The 26,715-nt window shown below is 37.2% G+C and overlaps 2 protein-coding genes across 4 annotated transcripts; one reads left to right on the plus strand and one right to left on the minus strand.

Annotated features, from left to right (window-relative positions):
* Positions 1–480: 480 nt before the first annotated feature.
* On the plus strand, positions 481–6,025 carry mpg (N-methylpurine DNA glycosylase). The gene is made up of 3 exons (XM_056253082.1): positions 481–846; positions 5,002–5,206; positions 5,494–6,025. The coding sequence occupies exons 1-3, from the start codon at positions 631–633 to the stop codon at positions 5,901–5,903; spliced, it is 831 nt and encodes a 276-aa protein (XP_056109057.1). The 5' UTR covers positions 481–630; the 3' UTR covers positions 5,904–6,025.
* A 773-nt stretch (positions 6,026–6,798) lies between these two features.
* nprl3 (NPR3-like, GATOR1 complex subunit) lies at positions 6,799–24,586 on the minus strand. Of its 3 annotated transcripts, none has more exons than XM_056252840.1 (14): positions 24,152–24,586; positions 23,861–23,930; positions 21,002–21,040; positions 20,013–20,145; positions 17,714–17,788; positions 13,683–13,836; positions 13,508–13,586; positions 12,756–12,893; positions 12,240–12,396; positions 10,570–10,676; positions 10,282–10,411; positions 9,034–9,223; positions 8,747–8,939; positions 6,799–7,213 (listed from the first exon to the last, which is right to left on the minus strand). In XM_056252840.1, exons 1-14 carry the CDS (start codon positions 24,345–24,347, stop codon positions 7,048–7,050), a joined length of 1,827 nt encoding a protein of 608 aa, XP_056108815.1. In that variant the 5' UTR covers positions 24,348–24,586; the 3' UTR covers positions 6,799–7,047. The 3 variants fall into 3 exon arrangements, with proteins under 3 accessions (XP_056108815.1, XP_056108806.1, XP_056108824.1); XM_056252831.1 differs by having other exon boundaries at positions 13,508–13,589; positions 24,152–24,585; XM_056252849.1 differs by lacking the exon at positions 21,002–21,040 and having other exon boundaries at positions 13,508–13,589; positions 24,152–24,584.
* Between the last annotated feature and the right edge of the window lie 2,129 nt (positions 24,587–26,715).

Genomic DNA, 26,715 nt, shown 5'->3' on the forward strand with positions numbered 1-26,715 from the left:
TATTTTTTCCGTCGATTCCGGGCGGGAAAATGTAAATTGCGTGAGCTTATTTTGTCCATTAGTTCGAAATATCTGAAAAAGCCCATATACATTTACCTGTCCATAGACCCTACCCTCAAAGAAATCATTACCAAAAGTTTTAATCATTACCAAAAGTTCTACTCATTTCTATGGGTGATAAACTTTTGTGGGAAAAATAATTGCACTTTATTTCATCCGAAAATCAATCAAAACAACTACAAACCAACAACTCAGTTCTGCAAATAAATGTCACACAAACGACACTGGCCCTTTAAGTATCCCAGAATGCTTTGCGCTTGCTAAAGGTAAACAAACCCGGGCTGTTGCTGAAACTGAACTGAATGAATTTGTTAAAGCTGCTGCAACTCCGTATTCAACATAACATCCAGTAAACACAGAAGCGACAGTGTTTCCCCCGCTCAAAACCTCAGTTTTTTATTTATTTATTTATTCAAAATAATCCGCACTTAGGAACATGTTGCAGTTTTGCTATATCACCTATAAAAGCGACATGACGCTATTCCATATCTAGATCTAGACAGAAAGACTGGAATAAACTTATGGTTTGGGGAAAATATATAGCCTAATATTTTGTAATATTTATTTATAATGACGACACGGAAGAGAAAGAATTTATCATTACCTCAATCAGAATCTGCAGATGGTGAACCTCCCAAGAGACTCATACAGAGTCAGTCTGACACGAACACTGCGGATCATCATCATCATCTCAGCCCTTATTTCTCAATGAAAGTCCCCGTCAGACTGAGTCACAGCTTCTTCCACCAGCCCTGCGTTGATCTGGCGAAGGCCTTTCTCGGCAAGGTAAGCTGAGGGAAGGGTCCGATCTCAGGAAATCACCTCACATGAAAAGGTTACTTACTGCTGCACTTTCAAGAAATCACGTTCCTAAAGTGTCAGGCATTGTTGTTGTTATTTTTGTAAACTATTAAAAAATATTTTTTTTCTAATCTTCTCTAATATTATTAGTTACCTTTTTATATATGGGCATTTTTGAGATTAAGGGCCAAATTGGGTTGCTGCAATTTTGAAAATTAAAATCCCAAATTTGACTAATTGGTAATACCATTGGTAATACCAATTAGTCAAATTTGGGATTTTAATTTTCAAAATTTGATATATACCAATTTGGTATATATCAAATTATCAGTCCTTAAGTCAGGAACAACGTTATGAGCTTGGTTGAGACCATAAGATAAGGGAATTTATGATTTTTTGCCATTTTTTAAACTATGTCAAGTAAATGTGTCATTACCATCACATCATCGAATATATGTAAAAAAAAAGAAAAAAACTTAAATGATAAATCAGTGCTTTTAAAACATTTTGTGGTTTCACATGGAATCTATTTTATCTTGAACCTAATGGGATTGTTGATTTTTACTTGTAAGATGAATTATAGTCATTTAAGTATCTACATTTCGGATTCATCAATCTACCCTGGCTTGGAATATAAGCTTATTTTAAGTGAATGCCATATATCAAAACTTTTTTAATACAGTGATAATTTAGACTGTCCAACATTGTCAGATATATATAATTGTAGGATGTTTTTGTAATTTATACATCATTTATTGGCAAAAATATGTATGGTGATGGTGATGACATTGCCGTTCTGGTAATGACAGTTTGTTGTGGTGATGACAAATCACTGATAACCTATTGTAATTTAAGAGCCTAAGTGACTTCAGACTAACAAAAAAACGCCAGCTAGTAATCGGTTTAAACATCAAAACATAGTTTAATCTGATTATGGAAGACCAAACAGGAACTGTGTGTATCTGCCGTCATCACCACCACAACATGTCATTACCAGCACAAGCTGTAATGCGCTGGTAATGACTGTGCTGGTAATTACATTTTTGTCAAAAAACTAGCCTTGCTAGCAAAGATGATGACTAAGCAAGTGTAGCTAGCTTTCTACATGTAATGTACACCATTTTGACTATTAAAGTGATAAAAATAATCCAAAAATGTTGAAAAAAACAGAAATACAACACATATGGTAATGACGCATAATATGAGTACATGCCCAACACAAAAAATAAAGAGTAGATTTACTTAATTTTCTGGACATCAAGGCATCAGTCTTGCAGCTTGAAATCCATGTGCTCCACTATGCTATTAGGTTACCATGGCTACCAAATAAACTTTTGATGAAAAAACTGTTAAAAAGTGCCTTTATGCAGAGCATGTTGGTAATGACAGCTAAACCTTGTGACAGGTAGAAATTAAGCAAAATAAAGTACAAAATGCATATATATGCTTAATCTGTGCATGTAGTTTATTAGTTCAGGTAACATTTAATTCATATGCATATTTTTTTTAAATTAATTTGTGATAAATAATGTTTGAGATATGGCACGACATGTGAAAACTCTGGTGGCGGACAACACCAAAACACAGATATTGTACCACAAAACACCAATAAAATGTGTTAAAATCATTAGTAAGAGCAGCCATAAAAAAAGTCTAGGCTTGTTTATGTTTATACTAATTAGTGGTGCTAAAATGTATTAGATTTAATTTGTTTTTAATAGAATTACGCCCTGTGGACAGAAATAGGCCCGAATTCTGGGAAATACCCATATATTCTTGTTGATTAGCCTATCAGCACTAGGTATATCATTGGAATGTAGATGGAACACAAAATGCATTTAAGTCCTGCATAACACATTAAATGTTTAACTTAATATTAGTTATTTTACATTCAAATGGTCAGAAATGGCATCATCATATTCATATCTTATTTCTATCATAGAGTATGGAGGAAAGTGTTAAGAGTGTAATCCTGAGCCGTCTCCTGTCAAAAGACAGAAAAATTTACCCCAAGCCTATAAAAAATTATTCACAGAAACTGTGATGAAATCATGGAGTGACACCCAGAAATGAGCAACATCCCAAGCACATACTCATTCCTTGGCAAGAGTCAGTGTTCAGAAGCCCAATTCTGAATTGATGGAGGAAAAATGTTCTGTAATGCTACAAAATTGTGTTGGAACTAATACATTAATGCTTATAAAATGTGTTCAAATCGGCATGAAACAAGTTGCGAAAGTTTTTTCTTCCCTATTGTGACATATATCAGAGTGAAACGGCTTCTCGAACAAGAAAAAATGTAGGGCGGGATTTAATTTTGTCCATTGGGAATGGGAATTGAACGGATGGTTGTGGTGTGCTATTGGTCGATCTCATGTGAGTGACAGGTTGTCAGTAAACACGTCATCAGTGAAGAGAAGAGATGTCAAGAGGGAGGGGGAAGTTATTTTGTTTTAAGGAGTATGAGGGCACTTGAATTAAAAACATTGTGATGTGCACGGATAAATCATTTATAATAAACGCTGCAATATTCAATTACCCATTTTGACAATAAATAGAAAGTAATTTAGATATAAAATTGCGAATCACTTTGGCTTCTAGTTTTTTAATGACTCCGTCTTGACTGCAGACAGCGTCAATTGCGCTACACTGATTCACTCACGGTGAACACTTGAAATACAGCTTAACCTCATGGAACCGTGACTGTTAAATGCAGAATGCAGAGCACAGAATAGACTCGACCGGACACAGAGAGGTCTAATTTGCATTTTAATGAGGTTTAAAATGGAAAGAAGGCTGCTGGAAACATTGAGGCTACTCTAATACGAGAAAGTTAGCCACATCGTTGCATGACGGTGCCGAGTTTCAGGTTGATGTAACCAGCACAAAGTATGCCTTTGTTTGTTTTCAGTTTACCAGTGTGTAAATAAGGGGTTGTAATGAGAAGCATGAAAGGCCATTATCATGTTGAAGGGTATCCGGTCTGACCCATAATAGGTTGCTCGGTGTGACCAAGCACTCGTCCAGCGTGACAGCCTGCAGCCTGAATGGAGAAGGTGACACTTGTGGCTTTCACACTCTGTAGCGCTCACTGCATAAACATCGTTCACCGCTGTCTTGTATTTGCTTTACCTCCCTGCATGACTGGCTGTAGCATCTTTTAGCATCTTTCAAAGGATAAGTGAACCCACTTTGATTGAACACAGACTTTAGAGTGTCACACAATCTGTTAGTGCTTTGATGGTTAGTTTTCTAGTTTAAAACACAAATGTCAAGTTCTTAGAAATGTCGACTTTGTATTCATGTATGGTTTTGAAAAACTTTACATAAAGTTTACATGACTCTAAAAATATAATGTAATATATTGTTCTTACACCTTAAATATATTTTAACATTTTAAACATTAAAAAACGTTTTACAAATATTTTTCAAACTAAAAGTTGTAAAAAAAAAAAAAAAGAAGAATATTATTATGTTTTTGGGGAGTCGTTTTACAACCTGAACCAACATTGCTTTGTCATAAAAAAAAGTCAAAGAGAAAAATTCTATTTTAGTTCTATTTTTAATAAATGCAGTTTTTTCCCCCACAAGTTTCTGAATCCTGAAAAAAAAAAGAAGTTAAGTTTGACTTAAATATTAAGCAGCACAACAGTTTTCAACATTGCTAATAACACAATGTGACACTGAAGACTGGAGTAATGATGCTGAAAATACAGCTTTGATCACAGGAATAAATTACATTTTAAAATATATTCAAATAGAAAACAGTTTTTTAAATTGCAATAATATTTCACAATATTATGGTTTTACTGTAGTGAGTTACTTTTTTGCAGTGAGCAGGAGAGACTTCTTTTTTAAAAACACACAAAAAAGTTTACTGATCCCAAACTTTTGAATGTATTTTTTTTGTGTGTGTGCCTGTTTTATCAACTATCATAAACAATCATAGATCCAGTCGTTTAGAAAAACAACAGCCCACCTTTACTGAAAAAGCAACAAGATTTTAGGTCTCATCATTAGCCAGCACATGTGATCCTAGTCTCAGTTGTTATAATTTATTGGCACATTTGCACCACCTGCTGGATATAAGATGACTGTACAGATGGTGTTTTTGCAGGATATTATGTTTCCGTTTATTAGGTGTTGGTGAGGAAGCTAACTGATGGCACTGAGCTCAGAGCAAGGGTTGTGGAAACCGAAGCATATTTGGGTGGGGAGGACAAGGCGTCCCACTCAGCGGGGGGAAAACGCACAGAGAGGAACACTGCAATGTTCATGAAGCCTGGGACCATCTATGTCTATCCCATCTACGGCATCTACCTCTGCATGAACGTCTCCAGCCAAGGTGAGGCTCCAAAATCCACTCTAATTGACCACACGCACATAGGAAAAAGGCTTTACAGGAGATGGAGCCGGAAGGCTGTAACCACAGATCCCTCATCGCTAGTTACGCAAGAAACAAGTGTTTTGTTTTGATGCCGTTTTGCTTCTCTCCAACTGTTTCTCATTATAGGTCAAGTTGGCACATTACATAGACGTAGAGAAAGGTTGGAGCATATGCAGAGAAACACAAGCCAACAGGAAGGAGACAGTGAGGAGCCTTGCTAACTACTCTACTATGTGTGTGTGCAGGGGAGGGAGCGGCCGTGCTTTTGCGCTCGCTGGAGCCTTTGAGCGGTCAGGACGTCATGAGGGGCCTGCGAGCAGCCAAACGCAAGGCTGGAGCCAAAACCCTTCAGGACAAAGAGCTCTGCAATGGCCCGTCCAAGTTGTGCCAAGCGTTAGATATACAGCGCTGCTTCGATCGCAGGGATCTGGCCACTGATACCGAGGTGTGGCTTGAGAGGGACCCAGAGCGAGAGACTGTTCCCGCTGGAGAGGTGGTGTCGGCCCATCGGATCGGAGTTGAGTCTCATGGGGAATGGGCAACCAAACCGCTTCGCTTCTACCTGAGAGGACACCCATGTGTGAGCGTCCTGAACAGAGATGCAGACCGTCAGATGCGTTCACAATCCTCCACTGATCCACTGACAGTTTCCTGAAAGATCTTCATGTTATTCGGTCTCTTTAAAGAGATTGTCATCATTTACTCACTCTCATGTTGTTCTAAACTTGTATATTTTTTTGTTATTTTGGAGAACAGAAAAGGAGAAGTTTAGCAGAATGTCCATGTTGCTCTTTTTTCCGTAATAAAATAGATGGTGACCAGGGATCGTCAAGCGCAAAAAAAAGGACAAAAAGCACCATAAAAGTATCAAAGAGTTTGTGCTTTATATTCTCTATATACTGTCTGTAGGTATATTCTAAACGCTATTCTCTATAAGGCCATATAATAATGTTGTGTGAGCAAAAGGCTGAATTCTACGTCTTTATTCACCAATAATTGTCTTAACTCCCCTCACAATGCCATCCGATTGAGAATATAGCACACAAATCTATCATGGTTATCATTTAGTCTTTTCTTGAGCTTGAAAGCTTTACTTTGTGTATTGAGAACAAAAAAAAGAGCAGCAAAAATCACAAGCTTCTACGGAAAAAAGTCAGGTTTGGAACGACATAAGGGCGAGTAAATAATTATTTTTGATTGAACTATTCCTTGGAGTTTGATTTCTGAACAGGTCTGTTTTTTGTAACGTTTCTTTAATAAATAGTCTTGTTATTCCTGGTGCTCATTGATTTTACAGATGTTTGGAAAACCATTTGCACCTCATAGCAATTACAACCCCCTTTTTCTCTTTCTCTTCCCGATCTCGGGTTCTCCGCACTGGAGTCTTCAGTCTTATAGTCTGGAATTGCCATCATGGCATGCGTTTTTGGTCTTGTTTGCTTGAGGAGATGAAATATCACATCAGGGAACGATATCAAAATAGGAGATGCTTGGGTGGAATCCTTAAACGATCCATTTAATGGCTGCCCGAGGATGAACTGCACATCACGACCCCTGAATCATTTATTAAAATCAACCACATATGAGCTAAAATCATGACAACATAAAAATCTTTGGTCAACACAGTTATATACAGTAGATTATGCGAGGCTCACTCCATAAGCCTCTTCTGAAATTGAGCAGGTCATTATTTTGTTGCAGCAGAACACAGTTTGCTCCTGAATTAGGTTATTTAAGCCACTGATGATGAGCAAACGCGTCACACCGTCCTCAGACTCACGGCGAGCTGAATGATCCGTTTACTCTGGTGGAGACTGGAACAGAGAGATGATGGGGTCCTCATGATTGGTTATGACTAAAACACTGCGAAACTTGTCGAATAAAGTTTTCAGCTGCGAGCGACGCATGTTCTCATTGTACATGATCTCTTCCAGGTGATGATGGCCTCTGAAGTAATGCAGAAGCCTGAAGAAATACAACACTATCGACATTAATATGCACCCAAATAATCCATTTAAAATAAGACTGATTGGACTTTATGTAAACACCTCAATCGATGCGATTGAGCTCAATCCGAATTAAATCTTGATCGGATTGAAAAGGTGTTGTAGACCATAAATAATCCAATAAACAGGACAAATATAAGCACGTAAACACTTGAATCTGACTATTTTCTCTATTTTCTGTGATACATGTGACAGTGCCGTGATACACATTTACATTTTACGTCTTATAAAAGTTCTGCAAGATGTGTCATCTAGGCAAAAAACTACATTTATGCTGGCGGTACTGTAGCTCAGATGACATTATCGGTTCATTTGGTCTGATTCTGATCGCTGCACATGTGCTGAAATTTAGTTTGGAATACATGTAATGCACACGTAAACAAATATGTGAATCGAATTGCAGTGTTTAGGGTTCAATATAAACAACTTTCAGAATCAGAAATTGGAATGGATTCATTCTGAAAGATGAAAATGAGTGCAAACTTATGAAAACGTACTACCTACTAGAGGTCTTCTCGGGTCCTAAAAACTGTACCCGACCCGAATCACTACTTACCCGAACCCGACGTGCATAAATTATTTTTTTTTAAAGAAAAACCCGACCCGAGACAGACCCGATAAAACTATACCCGAGTCCGACCCGACCTGACGCCATTTCCTTTAGAACCCGACTGGACCCGAACGTAAACGGCATTTACATTGTGCACAGCCTGCAGCCCTGCGTTTCTCAAAAATGCACTTAACATAGACGCGCAAGTGTAAGCGTGCTGAAGTGCTAAAATGTCAATCACACATCACTGTAACCCATTACGTCCTATAATATTTGGCATAATGTTATTTACCGGTCCATACGATGATTAGAACCACCATTCGTTTTACCTGACATTTTTCGCAATGTCTGTTATCGCCTCCATGCTTTTCTGACAGTGTCGCGTATTTTTAAAATTGATTGACAGGCCTGGCTAAACGACAATTCAAATACTTGCATTTAGTCAAACATCCATCCACATGATGGCGCACTATAGTTCTTCTTGGCAAAGGGAGGGGTTGGTTTATGTGGAGCGAGCAACTGAGTAAATAAATGCGGAGGCAACCGTGCTCATGCCTATAGCCCATTTGCACGTTAAGCGCGGATTCGCTCTCTCACTTAGAAAAAGTGAGAGAACGGTGTCATAGAGTTGTTTTAAATACTGCAATTTTCTTAAATGCCCAACATAGTTTAAAAGATTTCGGGTCTTCTCGGGTCCATTTGGAAAAGGCATATTTATTTTAAATTACCCGAGACCCGAGGCCACTAATACCGAACCCGACCCGTGTCCGAGACACTCGTCGGAGTTTTGGACCCGAACCCGCTCGGGTCTCGGGTCGGACCTCGGGTTTTCGGATCCAAGTGGACCCGTGAAGACCTCTACTACCTACTGTTCAGAACAAAGTCACGTTTGAGATAAAAAAAAATAAAAAATAAAAAGCTATAAAAAAAACGCTCTGTCACCTGGCAAACAAGCGCAGATCCTCTGGGTTCTGTGCCGCTGGGACACGGAGTATGGCCTGCCGCTCATGTTCGGTCAGGCTGGCCAGAAGCGTTTCCGTCATTCTTTTATTGAGAGGAGAGTCTCCTCCGGTCTGCAGCTCAGCGCTGGAGTTTTCCATACTGGGACTCGTCAGGGTCATGTCATCGCTACTTGCTGCAGAGAGAAAATGAGAGACTTTATTTGATTATTTATTTGTCTCTTCTCTCATGTGAGTGTCTGTGGTGTTGTAGTTAACTGGGTTACATACTGGGAGAGCCGAAGCTCAGGGCACTGGGAGTGCTCAGACTTCGGCCTGTAACGCGTGGGGCTAGGGGTGGCTCCTCCTCCCGCGGACCAGGCTCCTCCTCAGTGGGCGGGACTAGCAGATAAACATACGTGTGGATCTGAAACAGCAGCCGGTGCTGGAGCATCCATACCACCATCTGAATGAGCTGGGCCTGCTCAGATACACACATAATGGTAACAATAGTTACTTCATCTACAATTCTTAAAGGGGTACTTCACTGCTGGCAAAAATTTGGCTGTCTATACAGTAAAAAAGGTGGAATTTGTTTTTTTAAATCTGTGCAACTCCCATAATGCACTGGGCATGTTGCCGTCCAAGGCCACTCCCACTAGTCTGCTATGGATATGCTTGACCAGAGTCAAATACCACCTTGATTTAGTAGGAGATACTACTTAGCAAACTTTTAATCCCAATGGTGTCGACTTGTATTGTTCCCTTTGCAAGAATTGAAAGAGTAAACATTTAGCGGGAGTGAAGTGCGACGGACAATCGGAAAAACCTCCATAACAGTACAAAACGGGTGCAAAGTTCTGCAAAGTTGCATTTTACCCACCCAAACCTTGACCTTTACTGACCATTGAGACTAAATCTGATGAATAATGAATGTATGAACATGTCCACACAAAACAACTGACCACCAATAGACCTCAGGTCAGGTTAGCTCCATATTTAATTTTTGGCAGGAATGAAAATGAGGCTGAGGAATAGAAGTACAGCGTGTTCAATGGACTGTAATTATTCAATAGCCGATCTAGGGCCTTTATAAAGCACACGCCATTGGAAAGACTATGTTTTTCCCTCACAGCCTTGTTTTCATCCACGTAAAATTCAATGTGGGGTCTTACCCTGACTAAAGTCAATACGTCTGAAAGAAAAACATAGTTGGTTTTCTAGGACTCATCAACGTATATAATTAATTATAAAATAGTTTTTTTCTGACAATTATTCATAACATTTTTACAGAAATTTAAAGTTTAAAGAATAACGTTTTAGTGAATTTATTTACTAATCTCATAGTTCTGATACTGAGACTGGGCAGACGCATGCGCTAAGTCCAAATTTCAACGCATCTGAAGCTCAAATTGGATCAGAAAATTCTGCATTCGCATATGTACTAATCTTCACAATGCTCCTACTCTCCATTGAAAAGGAATGACTTCCTGCTTGTTGTTTGTCTGAGATAGTAAAATTGTGGCTTACGACACTAACCTCATGCACAGGGGCGTCCAGTGGATTCCTGAACTCCGACAGAGATACAGGAAGTGAGAACTTGGCTAACATGGAAGGCAGGTCATGACCTGGAAATTGGAGGGCGAACTCATCAGCCAGAGGAGAGTAGCTGGGAGGAGGAAGACACAAAATCACGATTATTTCTGCAGAGAGGTATTTTGAAGGAATTAGATTAATTTAATTAAAGTTACATTTTTTTACAGTGTGTACATTAACACAGACCATGCAAAAGAGCTTCGATTGGTTTTCTAGAGAGCACATACTCACATGGAGATGTTTGCATGGGGAGAGAGCATATACACGTTGTTCTCGCAGAGAGGGTAGATAATGATGGCTTTACCCCAGTACACCAAATGCGCAGCTATCTGGAAGACCTGTGGGAGGCAGTGTTACACTTCAGAGCAGTGGCTCTCCAAGGGACCGGAGCCCAGTAGGGGGCCTCAGCAAACCTCCTAGGGGGGCTTAAGGTGACTCAACCCTCCTAATGGATTAAAACAAACTGTGTACACCTGTTGCATTCCCGGGTCCGTTTGGACCCTGTGGAACGTAAGCTTATAAAAGTGTCATAACTTAATATTTTTCAGCTAAAACCACGTTGGATCTGATCAGTAACTTCACATTAATTGGTGAATGTGCAAAATGTTTAACATTTTTTAATGTTATCATGTTTTTACCATGCTAAACTTCATTTACCCCCTTTTTTATTCATTAAAAAATCGAGAAATTCTTTGAAAATTAAAATGTTACAAGAATTAGAGCAAAAACAGTATGATGGAATAATAATAAAAAAAGATTATCATCAATATTTATGAGAAATTTTATTTGAGTATATCATTATATGTAATTTATAAGAACATATAGTATAAGAATTAACAGAACTACTTTGACTTCAAAGGTGTAACAATTTAGTTGAAATGGTTATATCTCCTACATTTTGTATTTAAAAAATAAATTATGTGTATTTTGACAGTCAACACAATTTTTCGTTAATTTTTGTACTAAAAACTATATATATATATATATATATATATATATAAAAAAAAAATGATGTACCTCTTGCGGGTCAAAACGGACCCGAAAGCATTAGGAGGGTTAAATGATTTAAAATAAGCCAAAACAACTACAAATCAAATTAGATGTCTTATTCTAATTCAACCTTTCAACAACTATTTTACTTTTCTGCGAAGAAACAGGATTCCCATATTACTAGAAAACCTGTAGAGATGTATCCTGTTTGTAAAACTGTGATTTCTGGACCTGGATTACAGTTCATGTAAATTAATAAATCTTAAAACAATTTTTATAATGAATATACATTTTTCTAGTTATGCAAAGCTCTAAAATATTTGATTGAGTAGAATTTGTAAAAAATAATAATAATTACATTTTATTTGATCCTTAACCAGTAAACCATGAACTATGAGTCTCAGGCTTTTAAATAATGATGTGGACAATAAATATTTTAGTGAAAAAGGTTAAAAACCACTGTTTTATATATAGTCTATCCAAAACATTTCGGTAACGCTTCCTTTTACAGTCCTGTTTCCCATGTACATACTATGTACTTACTATAGTAATTACAATTACTGGGTAATAACTAGGTACGAACCCTGAACCTACCCCTAACCCATGTACTTACCTTATACTACCCAGTACTTTCTAGGTAAGTACACTGCAAGTACACGTAAGTAATGTACTGTAAAAGGAAGCGTTACCAACATTTCTGCCATAATGCTGTTACAACATAATTATTTTCTGTCCACTAGGTGGCAGTATAAGACTAACTATAGCAAAAACAAATGCAACGACATGTTGAACACAACTCTTCATTTGATTTTTGCCAGGACTAAAACTAGAGCTCGTCTTTGTCAAACCAAAGAGAAGCTGAAAACACGGAAAAAGGACATGGCTGATAAAAGTGTCATGTAGTCATTGACCTGCAGGAGAGCCAGGTCAGCGTCTTGAGCCAGCTGCTGCAGGTTCTTGACGGCTGAGCAGGTCTTGATGAGGCGCACTAGAGCAGGAGAGCAGTCCAGAGGGAGCTGAGCCAGCAAGGTCTTCTCACTGTCCAGCAGCAGCAGTGCGTGATACGGCCTGCAGGGGGCACACCACCACAACACTACTTGCAGTTCAAACTACACTCTGGCCAAATGGCAAGTGCACTTGATCATACAAGCAAAAAAAGGCAGGGGAGACTAAGGCTATTGTCAGATTATCATATTACCGTACTATTGCTGACGTAAATACTGTGCACCATTATTCAATGTAAACACCCATTTTGCTTGCATGAAACAAGAAAGAAAAGGAGTTCACAAAATTGCATTAAGAAACCAAATTAGCTGTTGTTATTTTCAAGAAAATATCAGCAACTTGCTGAATTAAATGCAACATGATGATGGGGGCATGTGACTTTAAAATGTTGCAAAATGTGTTGGATATATGCTGTAACTCACCGAATGGCCTTCAGGCTGCGCTCAAGAGCCTCTGGTGGGATGTGTTTCCCTCCTACACGGTGGATTTTGTGTGGAAGGCAGAAACTGACCTCAAGCCAGTTATTGATGTGAAGCCGAACAACTCCAGTTGTGCAGAGACTGAAACCAATACACAGTCTATATTATAAGGTTACCATGACAGAAATTACAAGAGTGTTTCTTTCAGTTTAGAATAGAGGCACAAGTCAGGTATGTTTGTCTGTCCACCTTATTTTGCAAAGCAGAAGCTATATTCTGTGAAATATGCGAGATTCATTAGACGCCATAGGGAAATAACTAAAAGAATAACAAAGAGCAGTAAATGGTGTGTTTGTGATTAAAATAATATGACAATAAATACCACTTTGCGATATCAAGCAGCAAAACGGACTGAAACTGGAAGCCTCACACATTTAAGTTACAAATGGACTCTTACATTACAACTAAGGTGGATACAACCGTATGCAAGATTTAGTCATATATGAAAATTATGTATTTCATGCATAAAAATTTCAGTTAAAGCATCAATAACCGTGATGAAACACAACTGTAACCCCTGTTGCATTACATGCTGCATGATTTAGCCCAGCAGGACATGTTCCTTTTGAACAATTATCATAACTATCCTTACTCCGTCCTAACCATAACCTAGTACCCCTAAAATCAAAGGGACATTTGTTGATAAGAATGCTATGGGGTAATGGGTAAATGACGGTTAACGTAACACTACTCACCTGTCATAGGCCTCCTTTAGGTCTCTAGCTAATTTACACTTGGGAAGGATCTGGCGAAACGGCGACTGTGGGGTGCCGTCTGCTATAATAACAGGTAAATGTCATGGTGAAAATCATGTAACCCCTTCAGTGGCAGGACAAACACTGCACTTCTCAAGGGGACGGGATGTCTCACTCTCAGTCATGGTGGTGACCTCGTCCTGCACTGCTAGCATGAGCTTGGCCTCTCTGGTGAGGTACTGGCATCTGCGCTCCTCGTGCTGCAGGGCTATGGCGATGCGACGAGACAGGTTATGCATGCAGTTGATGACTGAGGCGTCTGCATTGGCCTGTAGAAGGTGGAAACAGAGACAAACAGTTATTGTTCATTTAATGAGTGGGTCACAATGACATGGCACTCATTGTTTGTGCTTATCTATGAACTTATTCCATCCAAATTACATTAAAAATGCATTTATTCATGCATACAATGACTTCAATAGTAATAAACCTTTTCTATGATGAGCAGTGTTGGGGGTAACGTACTACAAATAATGCAAGTTACGTAATCAATCACTTTTTTCAAGTAACTAGTAAAGTAACGCATTGCTTTTGAATTTAAACTTTTAAAGGTACTATTTCAAACAAGCAACACAAGTTACTTTGTTTTCCCATGTATTGACTGACAGCTCTCCTGTCCCCATGTTGAGAGAAATCAGGAGTAAGTGCAGAAGTGTTGTGTGCGCTGTGTGTGTGAACATGATGCTTATTGTAGATCTAGACTAAATGTGAGCATTTACTCATTTATGCACAAAAACAGATTCAGTACTCCTCATAATGAACAAAAAGAGTAAAATGCGAACTCAGAATATTACACAAACCCGCAATAATTAAATTTGGTAAAGAACACATACAGCGGGGGAAATAAGTATTGAACACGTCACTATTTTTCTCAGTAAATATATTTCCAAAGGTGCTACTGACATGAAATTTTCACCAGATGTTGATAACAACACAATGAATCAGTACATACAAAGAAACCAAAACAAATAAGCTCAGAAATTAAGTTATGTGTAATAATGTGAAATGACACAGGGAAAAAGTATTGAACACATGAAGAAAGGGAGGTGCAAAAAGGCATGGAAAGCCAAGACAACAGCTTAAAACTATTAGTAATTAAAAAGCAATCCAACCCCCTGTCCGTGCACATTAATAACAGCTGGTTCAGTCCCAACGGATGGCCTACAAAAAGGTCTCATTGCCAAGGTGTCACACAAGACACATCTCATGATGGGTAAAAGCAAAGAGCTGTCTCAAGACCTTCGCAACCTAATTGTTCCAACACATAATGATGGCATTGGTTATAGGCACCATTCTAAGCTTCTGAATGTTCCAGTGAGCGCTGTTGGGGCCATAATACGGAAGTGGAAAGACAATCATTTCACCATAAATTTGCCTCAACCACTGCTCCTCGCAAGATTTCAGATAGAGGAGTTAAAAGAATAATCAGAAGAGTTGTCCAAGAGCTAAGGATCACTTGTGGAGAGCTTCAAAAAGACCTGCAGATAGCAGGTACTGTGTTCTCAAAGAAAACAGTAAGTAATGCACTCCACCACCATGGCCCGTATGCACGCTCACCACGCAAGACTCCATTACTGAAGAAAAAAAGCATGTTGAAGCTCGTTTAAAGTTTGCTGCACAACATTTGGAAAAGCCAGGGAAATACTGGGAGAATTTAGTGTGGTCACATGAGAGCAAAATTGAATTGTTTGGATGCCATAATACACACCATGTTTGGAGGAGAAATGGCACTGCACATTACCCTAAAAACGCCATACACCTTGGTGTTAGCTCTTGGACAACTCTTCTGATTATTCTTTTCACTCCTCTATCTGAAATCTTGCGAGGAGCAGTGGTTGAGGCAAATTTATGGTGAAATGATTGTCTTTCCACTTCCGTATTATGGCCCCAACAGCGCTCACTGGAACATTCAGAAGCTTAGAATGGTGCCTATAACCAATGCCATCATTATGTTTTGGAACAATTAGGTTGCGAAGGTCTTGAGACAGCTCTTTGCTTTTACCCATCATGAGATGTGTCTTGTGTGACACCTTGGCAATGAGACCTTTTTGTAGGCCATCCGTTGGGACTGAACCAGCTGTTATTAATGTGCACGGACAGGGGGTTGGATTGCTTTTTAATTACTAATAGTTTTAAGCTGTTGTCTTGGCTTTCCATGCCTTTTTGCACCTCCCTTTCTTCATGTGTTCAATACTTTTTCCCTGTGTCATTTCATATTATTACACATAACTTAATTTCTGAGCTTATTTGTTTTGGTTTCTTTGTATGTACTGATTCATTGGGTTGTTATCAACATCTGGTGAAAATTTCATGTCAGTAGCACCTTTGGAAATATATTTACTGAGAAAAATGGTGACGTGTTCAATACTTATTTCCCCCGCTGTATACTTTATGTATTTAATCTCACTTTATTGGTCTTTGCTGACCTTCGATGATCCAATTCAACCATAATAAGCAAAAATGACTTTAGATAAACATCACATAGTGTTTCTTTCTCTCTCTCTTTTTCTTTTTTCCCCCTATTCTATGCAAACCATAAAATGACGTTACAGTACAGCTCAGCCAAAAACCTGTCTTTGTTGGCCTTTTGTTAAACTTTTTTTTTATTACTTTTCCTTTTTACTGTTCACAATGCCTCTCACAAGGAGCAAAATAAATATATGTTTTTCTCCTAGATTTAATACCCTCATATTTGCAATGTGCATGTGCAGTGTACTGTAGTTACATGATTATAGATGACAAGAAACCTTTATTAAACCTCTTAAAGTCGTATATAATCTAATTATAATCTAAAACGTTCCAGTTAAATCGAAATTTACACATTATTCCACAAATTACTATTTAGTCCACAAAAATACAGTACATGATGAATTAATGTATATATGAAAACAGTCTTTGTTCATTTGATTCATGCAATAATTGCACACAATGACTTGAATATACCTTTTGTGTGATTAACATGTTTGTCATTTCTGCATTTTGATATTTTTAAGGGGGCATAAAGAATAACCCAAGCCAAAATACAACCCTTTAACAACCTAATATTTTACAGAATATTTTCTTGTTTCAAATGTGCCCCTATGGCAAATTTGCAGACTAACGGTGGGCAGTGTGACAGAGGGAGGGTCCCGAGTAAAGGGAGTGGGCATTGCTGGAGAACTGATAGGAGCGTGAGTGTGTGTTTTCTGCAGCTGGAGCTTTGACTCAGCCCTCTGCCATGTTAAGTCATGGTGGCACCGGGGCGGGTCTGATCATGTGTGGTCTGATTGTGAGGAGAACCGAGTCCCGCCTCCCTGTCAGGCTGTCTGATAGACAGGACACTGGAGGCTTATCAAAATCCACACCCTTTCTGAGAAACTCTTGACCTCACATATCCTCACAAACAGCTGATTCACTACACAGGGGCTCTAAAAGTATTCTGGAATTAAAAATGTATACTTTTTTTGTTTTTGTTTTGTTTTGCAATACATATTAAACAATGATCAAACCAAATTGTTTTTTTTCCCCCTTAGTTCACATAGATGTCCTGTCCTTTATCAAGCATACATTGGCACTGACATTTTGAATCTTTATTTAGAACAAAACACTAATGCCATGATAGTCACATATTTTAAGTGTACCTTAATATCTTTGTGGGCCAACATATCAAATAGTGGTTTCAAGATATTAAGCAATTAAATCTTTAAAATGTCAAATTAAAATAAATAATTCTAAAATAAAAACAAAATCAAATAAAAATAACATATACTATTTATTTTTTTAAAGATTAAAAAAATATATTTTAGTTTGTTTACCTGCATGTCAATAAACCATTAACCAATATCAGAGAATCGTGAACTTAATTTTATTATTGCCCTATAACTTATTAACTGAAAATCGCAGGGGTTACTTCAAGTAAATATAGTAGGTGAAAGAGGTTAAGCTGATGGAAAAGTTGGGGAATCCCTGCATTGTATGTAAATATGAAATGATGTGAATTTGATGTGAGTATAGTAATACATGGTTAAACGAGTCACTGAGTGAAAATTAATGTGTTTGTCAGGAGCTGAAGAGATATGCAGTGTGGCAATGTTAAGAAAACACTTCTATATATAAAGATTATATCAGTTTTCATTAAGAGTTTATTTAAATATGATGTTTTCTTACCCTTAAAGCAAAAACCACACTGAACAGGATCATGGTGGGCAGCTCTCTTTTTGGGGATGGGTCAGTTTTGGAGACCTGGGGAAAGGAATATCATTAATAAGTAGAATTAGATTAAGCTCATTTTACTATTAAAGGGATAGTTCACTTTGAAATTAATTTTTGGTATGTTTTAGCTTACCTCAAGGGCATCCAAGATGTAGGTGTCTTTGTTTCCGCAGTAGTTTCAATTTTGATATTTTTTGGTCAAACCGTTCTTGTCTGTCAGTCATATAATGCAGGTCTATGGTCACCACCTCAAAGAGCAAGCACAGAGAAGTCCAAATTAAACATGATTTAATGACTCGTAAATGTAAGTACACATTGATGGCCTAAGACACGAAACGAGCGGTTTGTGTGAGAAAACGAACAGTATTTATATCGTTTTTACCTCTTGTAACGCACAGACCGAAGCGCCCGCGCCCTCAGATCACTTGGACGTGGCTGTGGTTACAAGAGGTAAAAACGATATAAATACTGTTCGTTTTCTCACACAAACCGCTCGTTTCGTGTCCAAGGCCATCAATGTGTACTTACACGAGTCATTAAATCATGTTTAATTTGGACTTCTCTGTGCGTGCTCTTTGAGGTGGTGACCATAGACCTGCATTATAAGACTGACAGACAAGAACGGTTTGACCTAAAAATATCAAAATTGAAACTACTGCGGAAACAAAGACACCTACATCTCGGATGCCCTTGAGGAAAGCTAAAACATATCAAAAATTAATTTCAAAGTGAACTATCCCTTTAAACATGTCTTTCAAAAAGTAGACACATGATGATACTTTTAGAGCACTGATGAATAATGTTAGTTTTCTTTTAAAGTTACGTATATTACGGTAAATGAATTGAAATGTTGCATTAAGTGTATTGCGGTTAAAGTTCTAAAAAAGTACAATCTTGACTTATATATTTGAGAAATAAATGTGATGTGTGCATGTAGATTATACTTTCATTTTGCAGGTTAGTATAACAGAGTTTTGTGTTGATAACATACACTACCGTTCAAAAGTTTGGGGTCAGTGAGAATTTTATTTTTATTTTTTGGAGGAAAGAAATCAATACTTTTATTTATCAAGGATAGTAAAGACATTTATAATGTTACAAAAGATTCTATTTCAAACAAATGCTGTTCTTTTGAACTTCCTATTCATCAAAGAATCCCAAAAAAAAAAAAAAAAACCTGTACAACTGACAGACCAACAACTGTTTCAACATTGATAATAATAATAAATGTGTCTTGAGCATCAAATCCTCATATTATACTGATGTGTGAAGGATCATTTGACACTGAAGACACTGACACTGGTGATGCTGAAAATTCAGCTTTGATCACAGGAATAAATTACACTTTACTATATATTCACACAGAAAACAGCTGATTTACACTGGAATAATATTTAATACTATAACTGATTTTTGTTGTATTTTTAATCAAATAAGCGCAGCCATGGTTAGCAGAAGAGAATTCTTTTAAAAGTATTTAAAATCGTACCGACCCCAAACTTTTGAACGATAGTGTACATAACAGAAAAAGTGATAATTTAATAATCAGAATCAATTCTGAATGTACCTGCAGCTTTAGTTCATTTATTATGAATCTATGGTGTAAAGCAAGTTAAATTCTCATTGAACAAATGCAAAGTATATTTCTTGGCATAGTGGTCTCCTAACATATTTTCTCTCTAACAGAAGGTGGAGCTGTTAGCCTGTGATCATGGTAGTTGTCAGTGCCTAATATTATCAGCAGCTCATCATACATACAGCTGTTTCCTGACGCTCAAACATTTGAGCCGTTTATGGGAAGAAAAAATGGCCAAATTTTACTGTTCAAAATCCTTTCCTAACCTAACGCTGTATAGACTATCGTTCAAAATTCTGGGGTCAGTAAGATTTTTAAGAAATCAATACTTTTATTCATCAAGGACGCATTCAATTAATCAAAAGTGACAGTAAAGACATTTATTATGTTACAAAAGATTTCCATTTCAAATAAATGCTGGTTTTTGGTTTCCACCAACTATTAAGTTAATTAAACTATTAACAGTTTTCAACATTGATAATCAGAAATGTTTCTTGAGCAGCAAATCATCACATTAGAGTGATTTCTGAAGGATCATGTGACACTGAAGACTGTGTAATGATGCTGAAAATTCAGCTTTAACATCACAGGAATAGATAACATTTTAAAATATATTAAAACAGAAATGAGTTATATTAAATTGCAATAAAATTTCACAAGATATTTGGTATGTCTCACCTGAATACTATGCGGAAGCTGCAGTAAAGTTGGATGTCCGACGAAGCGCACATTGTCTATTTTTAGTTCAAACTTCTTGCCGCACATATCAGACTTGGTAGCCAAGATGGTGGCAAGAATAATATCGGAAAACCTTTGAAGGTAAATGAATAAAAAAGAGGAATAAAGAAAAGACATCGCAGAAGGAGTAAAACTAAAATCACCGGGTGCAATTACGGCAGAAGGTCTGATTGGATTTCAAGTGCTAATCTACTCAGCACTGACAATTATACACTCGCTAAACATATTTCTAGGGGATTCACAAGGGATGGGTGATTGGGTAAATGATTTGGTGAAGCCTCTGGACTTCTAAACCTTTAAAATGCACTTATAAGTGAGTGATAGTCTCCCTCTGGCAGTGATGAATCTGCTGGTTTATATTGCTCACTGTATATATTTCACCCACTCAGACACGGCCCTTTAGAGTGAGACAGACCCCAAGAAGGCCCATGGCACAAAAGTCAGTGGTCTGATTCAAACATTTAATTATGTGAGGGGAAAAGAAAGAAAGAAAGAAAGAAAGAAAGGAAAACAGGACTGTGTTGAGTTCATGAGCATTGCATTAATGCAGGCCCATCACCTGTACCACATATGATTGAATAGCATTTCTTGATTGCAAACGTATCTCAGGTGATTCCCAAAATACTGTATTACAATTAATTTCAATGAATGTAAGAGCAAAATCATAATCGTACCATTGCAACATATTCAAATCCATGACCCGATTTAAGCTGATACTACGACATAAATTACACAAGCTATCACAATTACTCAAATTGCACTTGCCATTAAAATGCATATATATATATATATATATATATATATATATATATATATATATATATAAGTGTGAACAAAACAGAACATAATTATCAGGAAGAAAAAATGAACAAAGATGTGGTGCTCTGGAAAAAGGAGAGGTGGTTTAGAGAATGGTGGTTTAATCTTACCCTGCTACCAACTGTTCATCAGTTAATGGAGTTTGTTCTCTGAAATGGGAATAGGGCCATAAAGAAAGAAAAAAAAAAAAAAAAAAAAGAAAGAAAGAAATGCAGCAGACAAGTTGGCAGGATGCATGACATAGGGGTGACAAAAACAAACCAAATTTTAAGATTGAAGATTGATCATCCAGGACAGTAAGTTTTTTTTGTTTTGTTTTTAAACATATTTAGTACTGGTTACAATGTTTAAGGGGCTATATGTACGAATTGTCATGTATTAATCGCTTTTATTTATTACCAATGTATGAACAGCACATTAACGAAACCTTCCCCGACTTCCTAGGTTGTCTCTGAAAGCCTGTAGACTGATTTGTATGTGATGGACTCTGGACAGTTCTGACGGGAAAATCAAAAGGATGTGACGATTACAAGCGCTCCCGAGAGACTCTCTTCCGTTCTATGGCACATGAAACAAATGTGTCAGGATAAAGCCAAAAGAGCCATTCTGTACTGTAATGTGTCATGCAAAGAAAAGGGATTAATTCAAACTATAGCCTCAGCCAGATCTATATAGTCTATGGTCTCAAATATACTTTATTATCAAACTATCATAACAGTATAATTTTATTTTCTTCATCTGTTGACATGATGCCGGTGAATTGCAGAGCTCGTGCAAACATATCCAAATCACGACGATTAGATGCTTTCTTAACTGCTGCTTTCTCACCACTGTCATTTTTGTACAGCACGTATTTACATATTCATCTCAGCAGCGTGGATGGCGTCAGGATATCGCTGAAAGGGTATTTCCAACTTCTTTTTACTTCTAAGCGAAGAATGAAAATGAACTTTACCGTGAGTAGGGCTGGGCGATATGGACCAAAAGTCAAATCCCGATATATTTAGGTTGAATATCGATATACGATATATATCCCGATATTTTTTCCGCAAAGTGAGAGCAAATGTTCAGTCAAAGCCAAATATGACGTTACAAGTAGCCTAGTTTTATTGAAACCGGCTATTTCAGTGAACAGGTGCAAAATCAAATGAATAAATAATAAACAGGTTTCTTCACCTGGTTCATAATTAAATGCTCAGCTGTTCAAATAACAATAACATGTAAACATAAATACTGTATAACAACAGGAGTACCTTTTTTGAAATCAAAGCTCCACAAGGTGGCTGCGGAAAATTAAGTTTGCAGTGAGCTTTGGTTCGGGGCTGGAGCTTTTTCGGGGTTGTCGATGGCTCGCAGTTTCACGTCAGCAGCTTGCTTGGAGCAAGGATCACAGCGCATATTTGAACTATATCAATATATGCGATATGGTCTAATTCCATATCGCATTTAAAAATATATCGATTTTTTTGTTTATATCGATATATCGCCCAGCCCTAACCGTGAGTATATCGGAGCCTTGAATCACATTCAGTCTCTTGTACGTTACATGTGCATGAATGTGAGCCTGAGCAATAAGTTGCTGGCTGCAGTTCACTTAACGGCCACCGGTGTCGCTAATAACGAGGGTTTCTGAATTCTACATATAGCCCTTTTGAAAGTGTGATTATTTGTTAATCATTTGTTTGTCCTTTCATTTAACGTAATAAATTAACTTTATCATTTAGACGTTCTTTGTGGTAAAATGTTATCACAAAGGACACCCGATGGTGTAAGGCATTTTTTGTTTATTATAATGGCTTATAAAAGGCTTATAATTTAGCCTATAATAATAATATTAGTAATAATAATAATAATAATAATACAAATGTAGCCTACTATACACTGCCGTTCAAAAGTTTGGGATCGGTATGATTTTTAATGTTTTTAAAATTATTTTATTTAAAAAACAAAAACAGTAATATTGTGAAATATTATTACAATTTAATAGAATATATTAATATATTCTGTTTGAATATATTTTAAAATGTAATTTATTCCTGTGATGGCAAAGCTGAATTTTCAGTATCATTACTCAAGTCTTTGATCCTTCAGTAATAAGTGTAATAAGCTGGTTTGCTGCTCAAGAAACATGTATTATTATCAATGTTGAAAACAGTTGTGTATACATTTTTTTTAGGATTCTTTGAAAATTCAAAAGAACAGCATTTATCTGAAATTGAAAGCTTTTGTAACATACACTACCGTTCAAATGTTTGGGGTCAGTGAGAATTTTAATATTTTTATTCAGGAAGGATGAATTAAATTGATCATTGATCATTCTATTTCAAACAAATGCTGTTCTTTTGAACTTTCTATTAATCAAAGAATCAAAAAAAACTTCACAACCGATTTCAACAGTATGGGAACAGTATTGGATCAAACAAAAAAACTGTTTAGTATTTTTAATCAAATAAATGCAGCCTTGGCGAGCAGAAGAGACTTCTTTTTAAAAACATTTAAAAAACGTGCCGATCCCATACTTTTAAACGGCAATGTATATCACGCAATAATGTTGTTAACCAGATTTCAGAGCGATACAGTGACACTTTTACGGCACATTTATTATGTTATTTTATAATCATATACCTAAAACTATCACATATAACATGTTAATTTATAGTCAAGTTTAATGAAGTTTCTGGATCAGGCCATACATACATTGTGGTTTATAAGCACACACTAATGCATAATATCCAGATAGCAACATAGAAACATACAACAATGGACATTATGAACTCTGCGGAAACTGGTGATTTCTTAACATGCCACTAGGGTTTATCCCATGCAGAAAAATGCTGACAACAACAGAATAATTCGGGTCATATGTAGTGTATTAGCAGAAAGAACATTTACATCAACAACATGCACACTTAACTTATAAAGCAACTTAAGTCGAAAAGTAATAAATAAATCCTTGCTTTGCATAGTACCTTGCGTCACCATCCTGGTCCTCCGTTGAGTCGCCTGATGTATTCAACACATATGGACTCCGCTGCTTTGCTTTAATGAAATAAAAATACACACCTTGAAAAGTTCAATTCTTTGTGTAGCTATATTGCATGTGTAAAGTAATGTGATTGACAGTAGAAATGCGTCAAAACGTATCAATCACAGCAGGTGTGGCAGTGTCAGGTTAAAACTCATCATATGCAGACATAAATATTACAGTCCCCAGGACAAACGCCAGGATGACACACAGAAGAGAAAGCAGGAACACTTACATGCTGCTGATGAAGTGTTTTCAGACACCTTCTGGAACGGGTATCTGAAGAGCAGTTTATTTCCTCTGCTGCCAGAGCTAACTAGTATAACGCTTATGGGACTTGTTTTTTCACCATTTGGCTGCAGGCTGGATTCAGACTGCTTCCACATCAGCTTCGCATCTGAATTTAAATCTGGAGACCACTGCTTGTACATCCTGACGCGAATTCTGAAGTATATATAATCTCAATCGAATTAAGGTTGCAGCTGGAGCTGAAAACGTGCAATGTAACATTTACATTACAAGTTGGGACAGCTAAAGGGTTGTACCGCATGATAATTTAACTGAATGAGTGTAAGACATCCGATGCACATGATGAACTGCATCTCTGATAACCAAACCTGAAAAGAGAACTGACATAAACGAATATGGGAGATAATGGCAGTATAACACTGTCTGTTAGCCTGCTAGCTAGCAGCTAGTTAACCAAAAGCAAACCAGTTAGCTAATGGTATCATTCGATATAGTAAACCAAAATGGTTTGTCCATCAGTCACCAGCTGGCGTCATTGAATATGTGCAACTAATCTGACAGTGAAGTTTAAAACGGAGAGCTAAATAAATAAACGTCATTCTTTACTGAAACATAGCAGCAGGTCAGGGTTTAGTGTTACACTACGTGCGCCGAAGAAATACAAATAAGTGGATGCAATAGTTCCGCATGTATGCCTGCATCCATAAATAGATAAAACCCCCTTACGTTTACATAATAATAACAAAAAAAATTATCGATCAATTTTCAAATGCCTTTCATGTAGCTATAAATTATATTGTTTTACATTTTTAATTATGAAAATCCGTCATAAAACATGAATTATTTTTTAAACTATTACAATCCATATAATTACAAATACTGACATAATACTTAAGTACTTATGCTATTGTTTGAATTATTCATATCGGTTACTCAAAAAGCAGGCTATATTGTCCATGAAGAATTGCCCCAATAAAGTTTTTTTCTTCTTCTAAAGTTGACTGAGTCAGGATCCCTAGTGTTTTATGCTCCTCCCTGGATAGTTCACCCTAAAATGAAAATTAAAGGGTTAGTTCACCCAAAAATGAAAATTATGTCATTAATGACTCACCCTCATGTCGTTCCAAGCCCGTTAGACCTCCGTTCATCTTCGGAACACAGTTTAAGATATTTTAGATTTAGTCCGAGAGCTGTCCCTCCATTGAAAATGTATGTACGGTATACTGCCCTTGTCCAGAAAGGAAATAAAGACATCATCAAAGTAGTCCATGTGACATCAGTGGGTTAGTTAGAATGTTTTGAAGCATCGAAAATACATTTTGGTCAAAAAATAACAAAAACTACGACTTTATTCAGCATTGTATTGTCTTCCGGTTTTTTCCTTTTTTTTTCCTGTGCGTTTTTCGCGTACAGACTACAACATTGTCAAACAATCCCATTCACACCGATCCGTGAAAATGACTAAAAACTCTGTCAAGTCAAGTCATCTTCATTTATATAGCGCTTTTAACAATGTAGATTGTTTCAAAGCAGCTTTACAGAGATAAACATACAATTTACGGTAACAGAGATTGTTTTGGCTTTATAGCGATTTTTGAATAATGTTATTTCCAGCTAAAGTTAGTTTTGATTGCTTCTCTTCCAGCAAAATTATCATCTGTATTCATGACAGGCCAGCAGGTGGCCATGTCATTTTGTAAAGAAACAGTAGCCTATGCCTATAGAACACGTAATATGCATGCTTCTGACATCACCGTTTCACAAATTCGCGTTTTTGTAGTTTACACGGAGACAATAACAATTTAGTTTTACTTTGAAACCTGTTTTCAAAAGTTTGCATTTTCAGGCCCCCAAAACACAGTTGTCATGTAAATGAATAGCCAAAATGCATAAACAGTTTTCCGTTTTTAGGTCACCTGTCTCCTATTTTGTTGGTTACCTTCCTCGTGCATTTAAGCCCTCAGTTCTCCTTTGTTCATTGTATTTTGTATAAGGTGTCGTTATTCTCTTCAGTGTTTAACTGATTCAACTGATTATTATCAGTTCATTCTGCGTCATGCATTATCATTAGGCTATTTGGATTCATACTACAAGCAAACCCTGACAGAAAGTGAGACCTACAGACAAGATTAAATGACGAACATTATAAATGGATATTTCCAGTCTCCTCCTGCTGGAGCAGGGGTATACATACAGTAGCTCCCTCGAGGATCACACAAGGGCCTTTTTCCGACCTGCTGTGCCTAACTCACTAATCTGACCACCCACTTTGTGTTTTCTATCACACCGGACTTAACAAGTGGTTGAAGGCACGCCTGCCTTATGGTCCTCGAGGGAGCTTCACCGTGGAGTGGTGCTAGTACAAAATGACTATCCATTTACATCCGTTTGCATCATGGACATCGCCAGCCCCACTCCAGACCCAGAGCCCAGCCAGCCGTCGTCAGCTCAGCAATGCTCATTGCAGAAAAGCCAGAGCCTGATGCTGACTTCACTTGATTCATTCCTGGATGAATCAGCGTTTTTTGAATGAATCTTTTATTTTTAATT

This window comes from Rhinichthys klamathensis, unplaced genomic scaffold (assembly GCF_029890125.1).
Source record: "Rhinichthys klamathensis goyatoka isolate OS25496 unplaced genomic scaffold, OSU_Roscu_1.1 h1tg000004l_1, whole genome shotgun sequence".
In the NCBI taxonomy this organism is placed as follows: domain Eukaryota; kingdom Metazoa; phylum Chordata; class Actinopteri; order Cypriniformes; family Leuciscidae; genus Rhinichthys; species Rhinichthys klamathensis.